General features: G+C 38.2%; 1 protein-coding gene across 3 annotated transcripts in view; it reads left to right on the top strand.

Annotated features, from left to right (window-relative positions):
* iqsec1b (IQ motif and Sec7 domain ArfGEF 1b) overlaps window positions 1-22,597 on the top strand; it is a 447,242-nt gene that overhangs the window by 105,943 nt on the left and 318,702 nt on the right. For 2 of the 3 annotated variants that reach the window (XM_059944100.1, XM_059944104.1), the window contains exon 2: window positions 21,222-21,251. The exons of the other annotated variant lie outside the window; for it this stretch is intronic. In XM_059944100.1, coding sequence (XP_059800083.1) covers window positions 21,222-21,251 — 30 coding nt within the window. The remainder of the gene's footprint in view (window positions 1-21,221; window positions 21,252-22,597) is intronic. 3 annotated transcript variants of the gene reach the window in all.

The following is a 22,597-nucleotide window of genomic DNA, read 5'->3' as shown; positions in this document are numbered from 1 at the left end:
CCACCTCAGAGCCAAGCCTAGGCTTGTAATTCCATTGCTATAATGGGTAATGCTACATTATAGCATTAATGTTTTTGTTTGATTATCGTTCAAACAAAAAATTAACTTGAGGTTCTTTCTGAGCTTTCTGTTCATATGTACAATATATACTGGCTGTCCCCAAATTATGAATGCCCAGCTTGGGTACATCAATACAAACAAACGAGTACAAACAAATGTATTAAATTGAAAAGTCTGATATTATATATGTTCATTCCTACAAATGGCAGAGTGAGTTTCCTCTCACTTTCCACTCTTTATAATTGTTCATTTTTATCAGCCATGTATGCTTTTGATACCATTCACTACAATATTGTGGAGATATGGTTAACAGGTAGAGTAATTTTAGAGTATTTTCCAACTTAAGGAAAATAATGGCTGAAGGATGTAGGTAAAATGTACTCCATTTGTTATCTAGGTATGATCTGTAATGCCTTTAATGTAACAAAATGTTTATATTTGGGCATTAAGTCCATATATACATTTATGAAATAAAAATTCATATACCACCTATATAGAATTTAATCCTGTTGCTGCAGAAGCCTCCTTTGCTTTCCACACACTATCATATTGGAGGGCATGCATTTGAAGTGAGGGGAAGAAAGCCTAAAAGAGATCTGTGGGGCATGTTGTTTTTACATAGCAATGGGTGCCTGTAGTAGTGGTGGAAGCAGATACAGCAGTAGTGTTTATGAGGTAGAAACATGAATATGCAGAGAACGGAGGGTTATGGATCATATACAGGCGGAAGAGATTTAGGTAAATTTGGTATTGTGTTTGGTGCTGATGTGGGGCGGGCTAAGTTGTTCTATGTGACGTGCAAACTTGCAAATCATTCCACAAATATTCTCATCCAAATTGTTAATACATGTGACAAACAACTGGGGATGAAGTGCAGATCCTAGTGGTGTGCCATTGGCTACAAGCCTCCAATATGAAAAATCATCCTTCACTACCATCCACTGACTCCGATCACCAAGCCAAACTTGCTTGCAGAAATGGAGGCTAAGGTCTAGAAATCTCATTGCCATTATGCGGCACTGTGAAATGTTATCTTTCAATCAAAAGGTCAAATTGAGGTCCCCTCTGTGCTGTTAGGTCGATAAAACAAAATTCCAAGACACTATTTGGATGAGTAATTTTTGATGTTCTGGCCAAATGATATTGCTAGCAGAATATCTAGTCATGATCACCTTATCTGCGCAAGCTTGTGCACAAATTACTAGCAGCTTGCTCAGCAGGTCAGAAGGATTCTGGGGCATGAGATACAATTAATATTTCAGGTCAATAAGCTTCCAATTGCTCCCTAGCATAACCTCATTATATCTCACCACTTTCAATTTGATCATTGGCTATTAACATGTGAACAGCAATGAGCCATACATCAGGATGCTCTTTATTGACTACAGCTCAGCATTCAATACTATTATCCCCTCCAAACTAATCCATATTTCATCACCTTGGCCTCAGTACCTCATTGTGAAGTTGGATCCTTGATTTCCTCAGCTACAGACCCCAGTCAGTTCGGATTGGCAACAACATCTCCTCTACAATCTCCATCAGCACAGGTGCACCACAAGGCTGTGTGCTTAGCCCCCTGCTCTATTGGCTTTATACTTTTGACTGTGTGGCAAAGAATAGCTTCAATGCCATATTTAAGTTTGCTGATGACATCGCTGTCATTGGCCGAATTAAAATTGGCGAGGAATCAGGATATAAGAAGGAGATTGACAATCTTGCTGAGTGGTGTACAATGACTATCTCTCACTCAATGTCAGCAGGAGCAAGGAGGGGATTATTGGTGGCAGGAGGAGGAAACTGGAGCTCCATGAGCCAGTCCTTATCTGTGGACATAAGTGAAGAGGATAGCAACTTTAAATTCCCTTGAGTTTTCATTTCAGTGCACCTGTCCTGAGCCCAGTATGTAAGTGCAACTATAAAGAAAGCATGGCAGTGCTTCCACTTCCTTAGAAGTTTGTGAAGGTTCAGCATGACATCAAAGACATTGACAAACTTCTATAGATGTGTGGTAGAGTATATTGATTATTTGCATCATGGCCTGTTATGGAAATACTAATCCCTTTGAATTGAAAATCCTACGTAAAGTAATGGATACAGCCCTTCCCACCATTGAGCACATCTAAATGGAGTGCTGGTGCAGGAAAGCAGCATTTATCATCAAGGACCCTCACCACCCAGGTCATGCTGTCTTCTCACTGTTGAGATCAGAAGGAAGGTACAGGAGCCTTGGGACTCACACCACCAGATTAAGGAACGGTTTTTATCCTTCAACCATCAGGATCTTGAACCAGTGGGGAAAGCTTCACTCAACTTTTCTTGCCCCATCACTGAGCTGTTCACACAAGCTTTGTTCTCACTTTCAACAACTCTTCATCTCAAATTTCAATGTTTTTGCTTATTTATTATTATTTTTCCCTTTTGTATTTGCATAGCTTGTTGCCTTTTGCAAGTTGGTTGCTTGTCTGCCCAGGTCTTTTATCAATTCTATTATGTTTCTTGGATTTACTGAGTATGTACACAAGAATATGGATTTCAGAATTGTATATGGTGACATATATGTACTTTGAAAGTATATTTACTTTGAACTTTGATCATGTTCCTACAATGCACTCTTTTGACTGTGTTTCTCTTTTAGATTTTTTTATTGTTGATGTCAAATCCTTCATACGCTTTACATATACTCTTGGAATTCTGTAAAAGTGCTGCTTTTTCCTTCTTGTGTGTTTGTCCTTTCCTGTTGCTCCTAAGTTTGAGTTCTTTCTTTCCAAGACCCCAGAAATTAAGTGTATTTAGAAAAAAACACTAATCTGAACCAAAAATCTGTGATCGAAATCTGAGCAGAAGAAGCCTAACATCTAATTTAACATCAACCAAAGAAGCAGCGGTGTATGGGGGAGATGTCTGATCTGATTTCTTTATTTCAGGCCACTTATTGATATTTCATACAGCAATTAAATATTTTCATAGGAAGTATAATACTTTCCTTTAATTGCTGTATTGTTCAGTTGTGCTCTGCTATTAATATGAAACTTGAGTCAGGCCAGATCAAATATGTCAATCACATACTTAGTATGTTTGGGAAGAAAGATCCCTCAAACAGAGTGGAATTGCATCTCATGAAATTAATACCTTGGGATTTGTAGTTCTTGCTGGAATGTTATTTATTTTAAGCTGCTTTTGATTTCTGACTGCAGTTTCTGGAACTCTGTCCTGGGTAACATTTGGCAAGATGCAGCACATGGGAAAGGAGCAAGTGAAACTTCAACTTATGACCAAATAGGACTCATTACCCATCCAAATGATTCAAATGATTATAATGTCCAGTTCTAAAAACTGATGGGTAAATAAGCATTGTTTCAGTGGGACTTTTGTCACAACAGCTCTTACAGTAATACCAGCAATCTACTAACACAACCGATATTGTCTAATCAGGATGGCACTAGCCCTGAACTAAGTTTCTGGGTGTGAGAGGGTGTGAAAGCACAGGCACTAAAGTGGAGAACCTTAAACAAATTGTTAGTGCATCCATGGCATCTCAAATATACCAAAATGCTAATTATATTTGTAATTATTGTATTAGATGACAAATGTTATCAGCCTATATTAAACTGAATGATAACAATTACATTTTGATGTTTTGGAAAAATTCTGATCTATGGCTTTATAGTTGTGCACTGTTATTGAGAAAGGCATTTAAGGTAGCAGTTACAATGGAGGATGTTGGACCTGACATACTGTATATAAAGTCTGGAAGTAATCCACTGAATGATTTAACTTGGCACAGATACTGCAGAAATGTGAAGCACAGCTCATGAGTGAAGCATTTTGTTTTTGAAGAAACTTTGGAAGTTCTGAGTAAATGTTTGTTTCGTTTTATGGTATATTCTCTCAGTACGTATAAGTTATCTGTAAATAATTTTATGCATGTAAATAGCTAATAATTTGAATATGTTCTTTAAAGGGTACATGAAGGATAGTTTAACTTTTTCAAAATGCACGTAATGAATGTAGCTTTTATTTTATCAGCAGGAAAGGCTGTTTTGTTGGTAGTTGCTCTTTAGATTATTAAGCAGTTACTTCAGGCCCTTTAACAATTGTAAGAGAAGTCCAGAAAGGGAGATGATAGATTTTTGTCGTGTCCAGACACAGGATGCAAATTCATTTCTGTTGTACTCGAGATGGAAAATCTGTAAGCTCACAATTTAGTCTTGTACCTGCTATTTTGCTATCAAAGATGCAACATTTTTATTTTGATATTCTGTTTGTAATATGGTGTAAAGTGGAATGGGCATAGAAATTTAATCTTTGTTTGATTAGTAATATACATACATTTGCTTTAGGGTAATGTTATCAATGGAGTAATTTCCAATCCTTTATACCTATTATTGTGTGACTAAGTACAGGTCCAATGCTGTTTTTAAATTTGCTGATGACACCACTGTTGGCTGAATCAATGTGGGGATGAATCAGCACGTAGAAGAGAGATTTGAAATCTGGTTGAGTGGTGCTGCAACAACAATCTCTCACTCAAGGCCAGCAAAACGAAAGAGCAGGGTGAAGATCCCAGAAGTCAATGAGACAGAACTCATTAGGGGATTGGAGGTGGACAGGGTCAGTAACTTTAAATTTCTTAGAGTTATCAGAGGCTGTGTCCTGGGAACACTTGCGCCATCATAAAGAAGGCAAAGCAGCACCTTTACTTTCTTAGAAGTTTGAGTAGATTCGGCATGAAGGTTGTGAACAGGTCAGTGTCGAGGTAATTAAAGTTATTCACTTTGATAATAAATTTACTTTGAACTTTGAACCTTACCCCCCCACCCCCCAACATTTTAGATATGTTTGCATTTTCTCTTAATTTTATCTTCTTTGGTTGTCATGTGACTACACCAGTCTCTTGAATAGTGCTAGTGATTATGTATCTTCACAGTGGAATTGAGGACCTTTTGCACAGATCTAATCAATCTCTCCCATGTTCCTCCATGATGTAAACCAGCTGGGGGATTAAAATCCACTTAATTCCTTTTTGAAGCAGGGCATCATTGATCCATGAATGATTCCACTTTTCAATGGCTTCTTGCAACCCACGCTCAACTCCAACAAAGTTTGTTGCCTTATCAGAGCACAGTTCATGAACCAATCCTTGTCTTGCTATAAAGTGTCGAAATGCATTAACAAAGGAATATCTGTCTAAAGAAGATGCTACTTCAATGTGAACAGCTCACGTAGCTAGACTGGTAAATCTAACACCCATACCTCTTCCCTGTACCCTTTTTGTTCTTCACCTCAAAAGGTCCAAAATAGTCCACTCCTCCATGTGTAAAGGGAGTTTCATCTGGAGAGACTCGGTCCAAAGGTGCTGCATCCTGGAGCTGTGTGCGACTGTCAACAAACACCACACTTAGACATGGATTATTCTTATAGCTGTCCTAGTGTCAAGACTCCAGTATTTTTGGTGCAACCTAGATAACATGGTTACGGCCACCATGTCCCACCTCTTGATAAACATGCCTCAGAATGATGTCTGAGATATGAAGATCCTTTGTCAGTACAACAGAATGTTTAGACTCTTCAGGTGTAGCTGCTCTACTAAGCCATCCACCAACCTCAAGACACCATCTTCAAGTGCTGGACTGAGCTTGAAAATTATAGTTGTTCCTTTTCACACTTTCCCTCCTTTGCAAACTTGGGAATTCATCTTTGACAAATTTAAGAATCCAGGCCTCTGTCTTCCTCAGGTGGGTCCAAGATGAGGAGTGATGGATTATATGTGTTACCATGTCCACTTCTTCTTCAGTCTGCCTGCCATTCATTATAACACTCCTCATGACTTCCAGACCATCTGGCAGAAGTTCTCTAGAACAATTGGGATTCATAGGCCATTCCTTTTCAGGCTGAAAAAGTTATTGAGGCCCTGTCACTCATATCTCTTTCTTCAAGAATGCTTTCACCTTCAACCCTGTAGAGGTCACATCTGCTGGGTTGCTTGAAGTGTTTACATACCTCCATTGAGATGCCCGTGAGAACTTAAGAATTTCTTAAACTCTATTTGCAAAGGTTCAGAGCCTGAAAGTTTCATTCTAGATATACTTCAACACAGAAGTGCTATCATGAACCTGCAAGTGTAATTCCTTCCTCCACAGCTTGTTCATATGGCTTGCCATTTGCAGCAGTGGTGAACTCCATAAAAGGGATGAAAACTAACTTCAACGGAGTTACCAGAGTTTTTCCCATGATAAAAGCACTGTGCATCTGAGAATACTTGTTGTGCAACTATAGTACTGTAGGTCACTGCCGTATAGCCATCTTTGCTTGTGTCTGTAAAATGGTGTTACTGTGCAGCAGTAACTTCTCCAAAATCTAGGGTTTTCAAACATCTAACAACCTTGAAGTCTTCCATCTGGCAGAGTTCTTCCAGCCAGCTTGTCCACTCATGAGCAACTAATGTTGGTATAGTGCTACCTCAGCCAAGTCCTTTCTTAAATGGATCTTGCATGATCTTCTTAGCAGACAACTGGACTCAAGATTCCTAAAGGATCATAGGTGGAACTAATTGTGGAGGGGATCCCCCTTCTGGTGAGTGGTCTATCTTGTATTGCGACCTTAAACTTGGAAGTATCAAACTGAATGCACCATTGCATATCCAGTACACTCTCCGCCGAAAGTATATCTCGATTCAAATCCAAATTCTTCATGTTTTTTGCTCTTTGCTTTTCTGGTATCACAGCTAGCACACTACGTCTGTTGCTTATCCACTTTGTGAGTTGAAAGCCTCTATCAGCACAAATGGATGCAAAGTTGTAATAGAGAAACACCACTTCTCCCTCAGAGGACACAGACACAAGGAAGTCATCAACATAGAAGCAGTGCAAAACCTTATCCACTGACTCATGGCTGAACTGTTCTTCATTATCTCCTGCAATTTCATAAAAGCGAAATTGGCACAATTTGGTGATGAAGTTGCTCCAAAGATGTGTGCCACCATTCTAAAGTCCACTATATCTTGGCTGTCATTGGGCCACCAGAGAAACACAGCAAATCTGCTTTTTCCGCTGGTAATTTAACCTGATAAAACATTGATTCAGTATCTGCCATGATCACCACTGGTTCTTTTCTGAATCTGGTTCTGACTCCAGTCAGTGAGCTAGTAAGACCTGGTCCCTGTAAAAGCTGAGCATTAAGTGATTTTCCCTGTACAGTCGCTCCACAGTCAAATACAACACAAAGTTTCCTTTTTCTGGGGTGATAAACACCATGATGTGGAATACACCAGACTTCCCCATCACTGTGTTCCAGATCTTCTGCTGGCACTCTTTCGACAAAACCTTTGGAGATGACATCCTTTGTGAAAGCTGTGTATTTAGTATGAAATGACAATTCCTTCTTAAACCTCTTCCTTAGTTGAGCACGCTGTTCAGCAATCTTCCTATTATTTAGCATGTTAACCTCATTCTTTCTCAAAGGTAAACTAATATGGTAGTGGCCATCCACACATTTTGCAGAATTTGCAACCAGCTCCATAAACTTGTGGTCTTCTCATGACAAACCTGGTTGTTCATCTTGACTGAAGTCTGCCTTGAACTGCCGGTGCCAAAGCTCATCGAAGTTCAAAATTGAGATCCTGATAACTGTCAGCTTGGCTGTGTGTAGTCTCTTCCATCACCATGGTCTCCTTTCAGTGGTCCATTCATAGTTCAATCCAACATGATTCTAATTGCATAGGATCCATTATTAACACTGCAAATCACTTGCAACAACTCCAGTGCATTAGGCACATTTGTCCCTATCAGCACCACAGTTTCTGAATCAATCTCTGGCAAATGGATATGTTTCAGGTGAGACCATCCCTGGAGATCCCTCTGTCATGGAATGTTCCCTTTGTACGCAGGCATATAGATGTTAGGTAGTTTGTAATAGTTTTTACCATCCAAACCAATCACTCCCAATCCTGAAACAATGTAGCTACTGATAACCTTCTCTTGACCCATAGTGCATAAGCAAAGCTTTTTTTCTGTGAGGTTGAGCCTGTTTATTAGGCTGTCTGTGCAGAACACTACTGTATCTTCTGGATCTAGCAAAGCATAAGTAACCACTAACAAGAGAAAATCTGCAGATGCTGGAAATCCGAGCAACATAAAATGCTGGAGGAACTCAGCAGGCCAGGCAGCATCCATGGAAAAAAATACAGCTGACATTTTGGCCAAAGCCCTTTGGCAGGACTGGAGAAAAAAAGCTGAGGAGTAGATTTAAAAGGTGGGGGAGGGGAGAGAGAGCCACCAGGTGTTAGGTGAAACCTGGAAGGAGAGGGATGACATAAAGAACTGGAAAGTTGATTTATGAGATGAGGTGAGAGAGGGAAAAGGTGATGGGAAATGGAGAAGGGGTGGGGGTTGGGGTGTGGATTGTTACTGGAAGTTTGAGAAATCGATGTTCATGCCATCAGGTTGAAGGCTGCTCAAACAGAATATAATGTGTTGTTCCTCCAACCTAAGTGTGGTCTCATCACGACAGTGGAGGAGGCAACAGATGAACATATCGGAATGGGAAGTAGAATTAAAATGGGTGGCCACTGGGAGATCCCGCTTGGTCCAATGTGAGACCATTTGCCTTCAATTAGTTCCAGGTTCTTTTTTAGTTTTTCTTCTCATAGTGGCCACAGTAAAGGCAAAACTACTTCCCTTAGCCTTAGAATGAAATTGTGACTTAGTTTTGTTCACACCTTTGCTTATTGCAGGTGATGTAACATCTAAATTTTCCCAAACACTGGATGTGTAGCAATCTTCACTTGCCTTTCAGTAAAATTAGTGAAAATAATCTTAGAATTATGCCTTCCTTGCAGTTCACAGACCACCATTCTCCATTCATCCCTAAGGATAAGGACAATTTCTTTGTGACAGTCGACATATTGGCAGGCATGTTCAGCCAAGTATGTAGTGTACTTTTTCTATGGCATGCAACAGCCTCTAAGAAAAAGTTTGTACTCTTGAAGAGATTTTACTTCTTCAGATTTGATAGGTACCTAAGAAAGAGTCTTCTGTATGTAGGCAGATGCAAATTTCTGTTCATTACCAAACTGTTCCTAAAGTAAATCCTCGTCTTTTACATATCGTTTCTTAGGCTCAACATGCTGGCAACTTCTGACTTAGTTCTGACTCCTAGTGTATTGTTTAAGGAAACAGGCAGTCACTATAGTTGTCAGTCTTGCCTTCAGCACTATTTTCAAAGCCCTTATGAATCATGATATTGCAGTGGATCTCCATTGAAGATCTGAATCTCTCTTTTAGGCAAAGATGAAATATGTTGCTATTGTACCAATACCAAAATTTAATTTTGCTACCTCATAATATCAATAATATAATTCTGATATCTATGTCTGAAACAAGAGTGTTTCTATGTTGTAAGTTAATATCCCCATAAGCACTTTAAGCTGTTGGATAGGACATAGGTTCAGAGTGCCTCATTAGTATAGGCTGAGAGTAAACACCCAGAACTATCTCCTGGGCGTCTTATTTGTGCATCCCAAACACTTGAGGAACAAATGAATCAACATTAAAATTGAGTCTTTATGTTTTCTTCTGTGCCTTTCAATATCAGAGTTTACACTGTAGGACTGGCCACCTGAGCACTTTCAGCACTTGCCACATATAAAGCCCTTAGCACGTTAACTTTGGCCACCTGTGTGACAATTTCAGCCTCCCTTAATCTGTTCCTTCTTTCTCTGTAGCTCCATAGCAAGTAATTGATCCTCAAGCTTCTCCAGCACATGTCTGTCCTTCAATAATTGTTGACATACCATTAATGTAGCTAAATCAGCCTTTGATTTAATGCATGCAGAGGAGGTAGTAGATACCGGAGATTTTTTTCCTGCAACAGAAGTTCAAGTACTGACATTTGAATACTGTTGTTTGTTTTACATCATCCTGTGGGTCACCTACTATACGCGTAGTTAAAACTTAATTTGGAATTTGAGAAAATTGTAATGGGAGCTGATTCACATATCACTTGTTGCAGCAACATGGGAACATGTTTCGTTCAACCATTTTTTGTATCCTCTATGAATGCACTGCAATAGCAATCAATATTTCAAAAATATTGGTTCTGTTTTTCTTGTTCGGCTTTGGGAGGCATTGAGATTAGCATATGATCTTGCTTAGCAACAGTGTCACAGAGATTAGTCTAGTCCTCAAGCCGAGATTGCACTTGTAAGGCATTTTATTGATTATTAATTGATGGTATCAAACCTTTAATTTTGTTCACACTTATTTCATACTCCTATGAAGACTTTTGATTAGATTAGTTTTAGCTTTAGCTTTTAATTTCTCTTTTGCAAGCCCCAACTCCAGGATTGTTGCCACCAGTGTCATGCTTCAATACACTTGTAATACTTTCTTTAGTTGTGTGACTTGCAATTAACTCTTAGTTCACCTGCAGCACCAGTGATAGTCGATTCAATAAACATAGGCAACAAACAAAAGGTCCACGCATCCAGTGCTTAAACCAGACTGAACAAACAGTTTTCAATTTAAATGACAAAGTGACAAACCCTTGGGCAAACCCCACATGATCAAGTAATGGTCCCCAATGGACAGGCAGCACTGATCAACCAAAACTGTGTTCAAACCACAATACACTGCATGAATCAACAAAAGGCCGTTTACTTGCTGCAAGCTGCTCCAGCTTCACCAAGAGATCTGAGGCAATCCTTTGCGGTAGACTGGTGTTCATTTAGTATAACTATTTTTTGTTGACAAAGTATAGTGGTTACTTGAAAATCAAGTTAAAAGTCACTGAGAGACTAAGCCAGGGTAACTGACATTGTATGATGTGCTTCCAAATAATGAATTTTCATATTGGAAAAAGGTATGTTTGATCCTTTATTACAAAACCAGCAAAGATGTGTGATCTTGTAGCAATAGAAAAACTAATGAATCTAAATTAGTGATATAATGGTCAAAGTAGTGGTCTAATAGTGATATACTGTTACTAAATAGTATAATAGCATAATTAGCGTAGCTAAGCATTCCAAATAGCGGGAATAGTGAAACAATGAAGTTTGCGGTCAACAAAAAAAATTCAATTCCCTGTGGCTCACCCCTCTTTACTAAACTAAACTAAGACAAAATGTGAATCGATAACCATAAATGTTTACTTCTACCAAGCTCCAACCCATGTGACAGATTGCCAGAATAAAAATGCCATAAAATGGAATACAGACAGAAAATAGATACATGGCTCCTACGGATTCCTTTGGGGATAAAAGATTCTTCTACAGTCTTCAACAATGGAACATAGGATTCCTCTATTATTATTTTGGTCAATTCTAGCTGCAGGTGCAACTGGAGGTTGAAGAAAATGCCAGTCATTTGTTACTTCAAATAGATCACCTATCCTTATTTAAGTTTTTATTTGAGCTTTTAGAACTACCTTCCATGTAATGATTCTTGCAAAATTCAGACACAGACTATATTAAACAAGGTACAAATCTGTAAACGAAGGCATGGTGTGTGATGCCTTTGGAAATATCTTTATTTTTTTTATAAACTGTAGTTACAGAATTTATGCTTGAGACAAAACTAAAGTTTCTAGGTATTAAGTGTTTTTGTGGAACAGCAGTCCATATTAAAAGAGAGTTGTTTTTAAAAATTTGAAATGATAACTTTCAGCATTGATTTATCACTTAGGTTTTTAAGTGGAATCACAGCTATACTGTTGCCAGACATATTCCACCATTCACCTACAGTGCCTATTAAAAGTTTTCATTTTTCATTGTTTTACAACATTGAATCACAGTGGATTTAATTTGGCTTTTTTGACATTGAGCAATAGTAAAAGACTCTTCAGTGTCAAAGTGAAAACAGATCTCTAGAAAATGATCTAGAAGAATTACAAATATAAAATACAAAATAATTGATTGCATAAGTATTCACCTTTAATATGACCCACCAAATCATAACTGATGCAGCCAATTGCTTTTAGAAGTCACATAATTAGTTAAATGGAGATCTGTTTTTGGAGACCTATGTGCAGTCAAGATATTTCAATTGATTATAGTAAAAATACACCTGTATCTAGAAGGTCTAACTGCTGTTGAGTCAGTATCTTGAAAAAAACTACACCATGAAGACAAAAGAATACTGCAGGCAACTCCACAATAAGGTTATTGAAAGGCACAAGTCAGGATGGATACAAGAAAACTTCCATGCCACTGAATATTCTTTGGAGTACAATTAAGTCAATCATCAAGAAATGGAAAGAATATCTCACAGCTGTAAATCTGCCTCGAGCAGGACGTCCTCAAAAGCTGAGTGACTGTGCAAGAAGGGGACTAGTGAAGGAGGCGACCAAGAGAATTAGACAACTTTGAAGGAGTTATGAGGTTCAGTAACTGAGATGGGGGAGACTGCGCATATAAAAACTGTTTCTCGGGTGCTTCACTGGTCGCAGCTTAACTGGAGAATGGCAAAGAGGAAGCCACTGTTTGAAAAAACTCAATGAAATCTCGGCTGGAGTTTGCCAGATGTCATGTGGGAGACTGAAGTCAGTTGGAAGAAGGTTATATGGTCTTTTGAAGCCAAAATTGAGCTTTTTGGCCATCAGACTCAATGCTAACACTGCACATCATCAAAAACACACCATCCCTACCGTGAAGCATGGTGATGGCTACTTCATGCTGTAGGGATGCTTCACTGTTGTAGGTCCTGGAAGGTAGAGGGTAAAGTGAATGCAACAAAATACAGGGAAACCCTGGAAGAAAACCTGACACAATCTGCAAGGAAACTGTTACTTGGGAGAAGATCTGTCTTCCAGCAATCAATGATCCCAAGCATAAAGCCAAAGCTACAGAGGAATGGCTTAAAAACAACAACTTTACTGTCCTGGAGGGACCAAGTCGGAGTCCAGACCTCAATCCAATTGGGAATTTGTGGTTGGACATTGAAAAGGGCAGTTGACTCATGATCCCTATGCAATCTGACAGAGCTTGAGCAGTTCTATAAAAAATAATGGGTAAAAATTGCAGTGTCCAGATGTGCAAAGCTGATAGAGACCTATCCACACAGATTCAAGGCTGTAATTGCTGCTAAAGGTGCATCTATTAAATACTTACATGAAGGGGGTGAATACTTTAGTGTTGTTGCATGAATGAAATCACCGGTGAGATATGCTGGTAGATACAAAGCAGCTTCTTTATTTGACAAAACAAGTTACAAAAGGCATCATATGGAGACACTTTCGGTGGAAAAGGTCTACCAGTCCAACATGGGGCTCGATATTTATTTGCTAAGCACAAAGGACAATTCCATATTCACAAAGTATAGACAATGCTTTCTTTTGAAACTACATACAAACTTCACACCTTCTAATTCGCATCTATCCCACAGGTGCCAGCAGCATCTGGACTAGGATCCACAGCTTTTGGGAATCCATTGTTCCAAACTAAATCCATAATACATTTACTTGGTATTTTATGTGCTAAATATAAAGGACTGCCATATTTACAAAGTATAGATAATGTTTTCTTTGAAACTACAAGCTTCTCACCTTCTAATTCGCAGATATCCCACCGTGCCAGCATCATTGATTAGCAATCAATTATTTTGTGTTTTATATATGTAATGAACTTGGATCACTTTATAGAGAACAGTTTTCACTTTGACATGGAAGTTGATCTGTGTCAAAAAAGTGAAATTAAATCCTCTGTGATTCAACATTGTAAAACAATAGAAAAAATGAATCTTGTCCACAGCATGGGTGGCCCTGAGTTGGCATTGCCTGATGGAGTCCTTGAAACACACACGCCTCTACATGACATCAACGTGTTGATCCAGATCATGGAGGACTTCTCCATGACTAAAGGATAACTTCCTAAGGCTATTGGTATGTCACTTTCTTTTTTAAAGTATACACCCTCCTTCCCCAAAGCCAATCTTTCTCTCAAAAATTTGAAGTATTATGATTTCAAAGGTAAATTTTTTTGTATTCAATTATTGGAGTATTACTAAATATAGTTTATAATCAAAAAATAAAGAAGCATTTTATTTCATTCTTTTCCCTCACTAAATGCTTTTATATCCCTTCAATTTTTTGGATGGTCATTTGGTTTTGTGAACCCCACACTGTAGACCACTGACGCAAAAATCAACCAGATGATCTGATGGGACTGGATGACAATTGCCACTCCCCAGGGCATTTCTGTTAAACTTAACTGTGCATATAATTTTTAATTGTTAGCTATTGCTTCAAAATTCCCCCTTTAATCAGTAACCAATGTGTTAAAAAGTTCAAGTATTTATTTATTTTGCCATTTCCCTTTTGCTCTCTCAGCATTTATAGTAATGATTTTAGACTACTGTGAATAGTGAAAGGAAATAGTATTTTGGGCATTGGATGCTACTGCTTTGACAGCTGATGAGCCTGCAGGCGGAGCTTCACAGGCGGTCAAGGCAATTTAAGGGTGGAGCTGGTCTCAAGATTTTGATTAATAGGGGATCAGCTTGCTTTTGAAAATTTGTGCCAGGAGCACAATGTCCAAAGCAGCGTATACCCAAATAGCATGCCGACTGATCAATAGCAACTTGCCATTGTACCAATTACCCTGACAGCTAATATTTATTAGTATGTTATGATGACATTTTTTCTAGTCAGCCTTCTAGTTTTTGATGTACTAGTTTTAACATAAGTAAATCTCCAAATCTGTCAAAAGTAACATTGGATGTGTATTTTTGCCACTTCTTCATGATCCAAAGTAATTGAGATAATTATAATTATATTTAGTTGTAGCTTGAAATGTTATTTGATCAACTATCTTTCATAGATTGTCTACCTGGTTTTAATTAAATTGATGCATAGCTCATAAATAGCATAATTCAGAAGTAGTTGACAGTGGGTACAGAATGAATTCAAAATTTGAGCTCCTAATTTGATTTAAAATGCTGTCTAAATGTAATTCTTTTCTAAATTCCTTTTTTCCAGGAAAATATGGGCCAAAATATTATTTACATCTATAACTCTCTAAAACACTATTTTCAAAGGCTGTACTTTACCAACAACCCCAGTCCTATTAAGGTTTATGGGCTCAGAGAAATTGCATTTAAATTAAATATAGATATCTATTTTTAAATTAAGTTCTTTTAGAATATAGTTAGGTAATTGGTTCTCTCATGCAATAACTCTTGTATCATCAGTATTTTCAGTTAAGCTGTAAAATACTTTCTTGTTTTTTCATATATTGACAGTAAGGTCAACATATAATTTTCCCTGAATATTCTGTTCAATTTTCAAGTAATTCTTAAGGTTGCTATTAATACAGTGTTTGGCTTTTAAAAATTCTTTATAGATTCAAAACATGCATTCTGACAGCTGAAATTAAACGATGAGTCATTGTGTAAGACCACAATGTTTGTAATGAGCAGAGTGAGTGCAATTATCAATATTCCCTCATTAGTTTTGTTTTTCCAGGACTCCTGCTGTATTGGATTAGGGTTGAAGGTAAACCATCAAGGTATTGTACAGTGCAAGCTATTATTTTGGCAAATACAAACTGGTATGAATTAGATAAGTATCTAAGAAACTTTGGGTATTACCCTTGGAAATTTATATCATAATACATAGGAGCAGATTTAGACAATTTGGCCCTATCGAGTCTGCACTGCCGTTCCATCATGGTTGATTATTATCCCTCTCAGCCCCATTTCCCCTGACTTTTCCCCATAAATTACTAATCAAGGACCTATTAACCTCCGCTTTAAATATAGCCAATGACTGACCTCCTCAGCTGTCTGTGGTAATGGATTCTAAAGATTCACCACCTACTAGCTAAAGAAATTCCTCTTCATGTCTGTTCTAAGGGAAATCCTTCAATTCAGAGGCTGTGCCATCCAGTTCCAGACATCCCTCACTATAGGAAACATCGCCTCCACATCAACTCTATATCAGCCTTTCAATATTCAATAGGTTTTAATGAGATTCCACTCCCCGCTTTATTCTTCTAAACCCCAGCAAGTACAGACCCAGAGCCATAAAATGCTCTTTATAAATTAACCCTTTCATATCTTGGATTATTCTTGTGAACCTCCTTTGGAGCCTCTCCAATGCCAGCACAGCTTTTCTTAGATAAGGAGCCCAAAACTACTCAAAGTACTCCAAATATGATCTGACCAATGCCTGTAAAGCTTCAGCATTACATGCTTGCTCTTATATTCTAGTCCTCCTGAAATGAATGCTATCATTGCATTTGCCTTTCTTACCACTGACTCAACCTGTGAGTTAACCTTCATGGTGGAGTTCTGCATGAGGACTCTCAATTCCCTTTGCAACTCTGATTTCAGAATTTTCTCCTCGTTTAGGGGAATAGTCTATGCGATCAATGAAGAAATGAGCTCTGTTCAATACAAAGTACAACTTGACTGACATTGAGGTTCAACAGATATCCAACAGATGCAAAAAGGAGCTTTTTGATCCCAGAAGTAGTCAGTATAGGTTTAAATATAACTAAAATATTGCTATATTTGTCATTAGTTAAAGAAGTAAATAAACTTACACTGAAGACAACCTGGTATTTGCAATTGAAATAGAAAGCTGCAGATCCAAAACAAAAAGACCAGAAAATATTGGAAGTAACGCACAAAATAATAGAAGAACTCGGTAGGCCAGGCAGCATCCATGGAAATGAACAAACAGTTGATGTTTCAGGCTGAGACCCTTCATCAGAACTAGAAAGGAAGAGGGAAGACACCAGAATAAAAAGGTGGGGGGAAGGAAGGCTAGCTAGAAGTTGAAAGGTGAAGCCATGTGGGTGGAAAAGGTAAAGGGCTGCAGAAGAAAGAATCTTATAGGAGAGGACAGTGGACCTTGGGAGAAAGGGAAGAAGGAGGGGCATTGTGAGAGGTGATAGGCAGGTGATTAAGAGAGGTCAAAGTCCAAAGTGGGGAATAGAAGAAGAGGAAAGGGGAAATGGGAAAAATTTTACAAGCAGGAGAAATTGATGGTAATGTCATCAGGTTGGAGGCTACCTAGACAGAATATGAGGTGTTGCTCCTCCACCCTGACAGTGCCTTCATCATGGTAGAAGAGGAGGCCATGGACCGACATGTTGGAACAGGAATGGGGATAGGAATTCAAATGGCTGGCCACCAGGAAATTCCACTTTTCATGGATGGACTGGAGGTACTCAACAAAGTGGTCCCCAATTTACATCACCAACATAGAGGAGGCCATATCGGCACTACTGAATACAATAGATGACCCCCAACAGATTCACAGGTGAAATGTTGCTTCACCTAGAACTAGTTGGAGCCCTGAATGGCGAAGTTGTATTTCTGTCACTTACAAGGGTAAGTGCTAGAAGGGAGATTAATGGAGAGGGAAAAATGGACGAGGGAATCATGGAGGGAGTTATTCCTGTTGGAAATGGAGAGTGAAAGAGAGGTAAAGATCTGTTTGGTAGTAGGATCTGGCCGAAGATAATGTAAGTTGTGGAGAATGATGTGTTGGACGTAAAGGCTTATAGAGTGACAGGTGAGGACAAGAGGAACTCCATCTATCCCTATTAAGGTGATAGGAAGATGGGTGGTTGTGGATGTCTGGGTAATGGAGGAGATGCAGGCAAGGGCAGCATCAGTGGTGGAGGAAGGGAAACCCTGTGTTTTGAAGAAGTCGACACCTTGGAAAACATCATCCTGGGCACAGATGTGGTGGAGATGAAGGAACTGAGAAATAGGAGTAGAATTTTTACAGGAGACAGAGTGGGAAGAGGTATAATCAAAGTAACCATGGGAATCAGCATGTTTGTAAAAGATATCGGTAGACAGTTTGGTCTCCAGAGATGGAAACAGAATATTGAGAAAGAAAAGAGAGGTGTCAGAAATAGCCCCAATGAATTAAAGAGCAGGGTGGAAGTTGAAGGCAAAGTTGATGAGACTGATGACTTCAGCATGGGTGTTTGAAACAGCACCAATGTACAAACGTTGTAGTTGTAATGTAGCACAGAATTATCAGAGAAAGCTTGGAACATGGACTGTTCCACTTAGCTAATGAAAAGATAGGCATAGTTGGGGCCCATGGGGTTGCCCATAGCTGCCCCTTGAGTTTGGAGAAAGTAGGCGGAGCGAAATGAGAAATTGTTGAGGGTGACGACCGGTCCTGCCAGATGGAAGAGGCTGGTGGTGGAAGGAACTGGCTAGATCTTTTGTTGAGAAAGAAGTGGAGAGCTTTAAGATCTTCTTGATGGGGGATCAAGTGTATAGGGACTGGATATGCATTGTGAAAATGAGGCAGTCAGGGTCAGGGAATTGAGAGTTGTTGAGGAGATCGAGAGCATGTGAAGTACTGTGGATATCAGTGGGTATGAACTGAAACAAGGGGGATAGAATGAAGTTGAGGTAGACAGGCATGAGTTCAGTGGGGCAGGATCAGGCAAAGACAATAGGCCTACCTGGACAGTCAGGTTTGTGGACTTGTGTAAGAGGTAAAATGAGTAGGTTGAGTAAGGGTACCATGAGATTGGTGGCACTGGATGAGAGATCTCTAGAGTTGATGATGTTACTGTTGGTGCAGGAGACAGCGGCTTGATGATAAAGAGTGGGTTCCTTTCAACAAGGTAAGTAAGAGGTTTCTGAGAGTTGCCACCTGGACTCAGCAAGTTAGAGATCAGTCTGCCACTCATCTTTATCTGCAGGTTTGATGTTAAGGTTGGGATTGGTGCAAACAGGGTGGAGAGCAGTGTGTTCAGAGGGGGTAGGGGCCGAGGAGGAAAGATGTATTCTACATGTCAGGCAGTATCTGCAGGAAAAGAAACATATGACATTTTGGGTTGAGGCTCTTCATTGGAACTAGTAAAGTGGGAAAGGAACCTGTGTTTTAAATTGCAGAGAGGGCTATAGTGCAGAAATAAGGTACGGGTCAAAGTTTCCAAGGAGAAATTTATTTTTAAAACTGGCAAATAGAGACATGTAAAAAAAAGAAAGCATGACACAGGCACATGTTTGGAGAGGAAGAAAAGAGGTTAGCTGAAGTTGTTTAATATTAAGTCGGAGCCCTTTAACAACCAGAAGGAAGAAATAATATTGTCCTTGAGCTTTTGTTGGGCATCTTTAGAGCAATATAGGAAGCTGATGACAAAATGGGAATAGGATGGTAATAAGTCACTTGGCAAAGCTGTCACAAAATCCAATGAGTTTCCTTTTTTCTTTTCACCAATTATTGATTTTTTTAAAGAATATTATTACTTTGACAACTTTGGCCTATACTCTATTGAAGATCTTGCCTCTAATCTCTTTACCCATCCCTCTCATACTTGTTGCTTCACATGCCGGTTTTATATAGCATCCTTGACCTGACAGTGCATGTCTGTCCTCACCAATGCTGTTTGAACTGCTTGAGTGTTTCCTGTATTTTTTGTTTTCTATCCAATGCTTGTATCTTTCTTGAAAGTCAAATATAGCATTGCCAAAGTTTCTCCTGGAAAGAAAGTTAGCCCAATAAATTAATGGCCCGGTGATTCAAGAAGAATATTTATGCTCTCTTTTATTTGTCTCATAGAAAGCGTATTACTTTGTATCTATACTCAGTACTCCAACTTGTTCATTTTAATCAGAAGTACTCAATTTATTTGCAATTTGGCTTTACCATCAACACATATTGTGCAGCCTATGATTATCACAAGTCTCAAAATTCAGATAACTTTCTGACTAATTTTCTTTTGGAATAGGTTTAGCAAATGGGAACTACTAGATCAAATACAGATTTTGTTTCAAATCTTAGACTGAGGCATACTGTAGAATGTAGCTTATGAAGTAGCAGAACATTTTGTAAAAAAAAGACAGCAACAAGCAATTAAGATAGTAGGAAAGTTTCCACTTACGGTTCTATACTATGTAAAAATTTGCTTTCTTTATGAGGTTTAACCTAATGTGTAAAAAATCTTTGGAGGACAATTTAAGTTCTGGGCCAAATCAGAAAGGTTGGGTACAGGCTGAATCAAGGCGGTGGGATCCAGAGCATATAAAAGTGACTGAACCTGATGTTTGGAGAATGATTACAGATTGAGAAGGTCAGGGTGTTGAGGCCTGAGGCAAGGGACTCACTGATTCAGCTCACTACTGCCCAACATTTATTTGGCTCTGCGTTGAACTAAGGGTCTGAGGACGGACTTTGAGAACGCACAGAACACTATTTGCTTGCATTTATTGTTTGCACTATTTGTTTTTTTCCCTCTGCACATTGGGTGTTTGACAGTTTAAAAAAATTTTTTTTGGGTTTCTTTGTTTTATGGCTGCCTGTTGGGACACAAATCTCAAGGTTGTATAATGTATGCATACTTTGATATTAAATGAACTTTGCACTTTTAAAAAAGAACTTTAAATCGTTTTGTCATTAAAATACTTGTTAAATATTGAATGTCTTATATAGTTATTATATGACATAACCTAAATGCTGTTTTACAAGGTGCTTATTTTTGTTGTGGAATGATGTATTTAGTTTTAAATATTAGTGAGTCCAGAATGTAATGCCTAGTTTTCAAAATACCATGCAGTGCAATTTATGAAGACAGCAACCTTGTTTTTCTTCCCTATAGATTTTTTTCTATTAAGTAAATAAGTCATGATTTTGTGGTTAAATTCTATGGTCTCTATCTCACAAGCCTAGAAAGTTCTATTTGAAACAGTGGCTGATTGCTAGATACCAATAAGAAAATCTAAATTATTCCTTCATTAACTGATGTTACTTCTCATAAGTCAAATTTATGATAATGGTGAAGATAGTTATTATGCACTTGGGCTCTTTATAAAGCTGATTATGAATTTATAAGGGTATTTTCTTCCTTTGAAAATTATTGTTTGAATTTTAAATTTAATGAAAATGATCTTAATTTTTCAACCTAAGAGCATTAATTTCCAAGTATTCTCTCAAGTGTTATTAGATAAAAAACAAACACAAGTATATTCAGTGCTTTATTAAAATTGAAATTTAAATCCATCTAGATATGGTAATGCTGAAGAAAAGAAGTGTAGTAATTGAGTGCTTGAAAATTTTATTTCTGACTCAGTCTAATCAGAATTGTCATTTTTTCCATTGGTTTTGGTTTTGAAAGCAGTTAATTAAATGAAAACATCATAAAATTCTTTCCATATTTTGTACTAACCATTCCTCCTTTTTTAACTTAACAGGTATGAAGGAGAGAGCTCAAGAAGTGTCAGGTTTGTGTTCAGTCACCATTCTTAATGTCATATTACAATGGATTCCGGTTAATTGAGACATGTTGGGATTAACATATTTTGGCCCAATTAAGCTTCTGCTCCAGTTAGCTGTTTAGTTAAAAATGTATAAAGCAAACTGAGTAGCAAATTACTCATTTAAATGAAATGGAAAACAAATTAGAACACTACCTTAACTACAACTATTATAAAGCTGTGTGTTAGTTCCTAATACTTATCAATAGAGGAGTTTATCCATGTCATGTTCTTCTGACTATAAGTGAACAAAATTTGCGCCGACACCTAGTGCAGATTACGGACTACCTTCACACAATACTGTCAACGATTACATCCTTCAATTCTTCATTTTCATTGTAACATTCAAGATGATTGTCGAAACTTCAAATTCTTTGCAGTTCCTAACTTGTTGAAGTAGTGGAATTGTTTCATTTTTACTCCTGGCTGTTTCTGGTATCGCTGAGCCTGAATACTTGGACTCGCAATGAGCAAAACATTTCTGAATTGTCTTGCTGCTTATTTTTTGTCAACCATCAATGGCAAAAATCACTGCAACAATGACAAACACACGCAACTGACACTATTTAAAATTTTCGCTCGAAACACAGTGTAGTGTCGGGCAGCTGATGAGAAACTGTTCGGCAACAGTCTTCTGCCCCAATTAAGCATCATAGTGTCCTGAATAAATAAATGAAGGGAATCCTGGGTAGTTTCTGTTCTTTAAGAACTGTCCCAAATAAACGGCTGACCTGATTAACTGATGGCCCAATTAACTGGAATCCACTGTGTTCCTTTCGGATTTCAGTACCTAAGTGAAACTCTGTCCCTTTGACCACTCCTTTGTTGGTTGACTGCACCTAAAATCTAGATGCAGTGGAACTCATGCCTTGAATGTAAGATATTTGGGTTTATTAATTTCTTAGTGTAATCTAAAATAAATGTTATTAAATCTGTCTTTAAAAAGGTATCATTATTCCATTCTATTTTAGTAATTAAATTCTAATTATTAAGAATCTAATAATCTGTAAATGTATCACAGATCACAATATCAGAGATAAGACCATCTACAGTTGTGTCATCTGCAAACTTAGATATTTTAGTTGATTTGTCTGTGGAGGTACAGTAATTTGTATAAAGTGAGAAAGGGAGGGGTGAAAGAAGCCTGTGGAAAGCCTGTACTTATAGACGTTGGATCGAGCAAGTAGGAACCCAGCCGCCTTACTGCTTGCTTCCTATCAGGAAGTTTGTAATCCACTGACAGATACTGTAAAGTACAGGGTTAGCTTGCAGTGGAGTGACTCCTGCTTGAGGATTTGTACATTGCAAATTAA

This window comes from Hypanus sabinus, chromosome 19, assembly GCF_030144855.1.
Source record: "Hypanus sabinus isolate sHypSab1 chromosome 19, sHypSab1.hap1, whole genome shotgun sequence".
NCBI lineage: Eukaryota > Metazoa > Chordata > Chondrichthyes > Myliobatiformes > Dasyatidae > Hypanus > Hypanus sabinus.
This window is presented reverse-complemented; position numbering and strand designations above follow the sequence as displayed.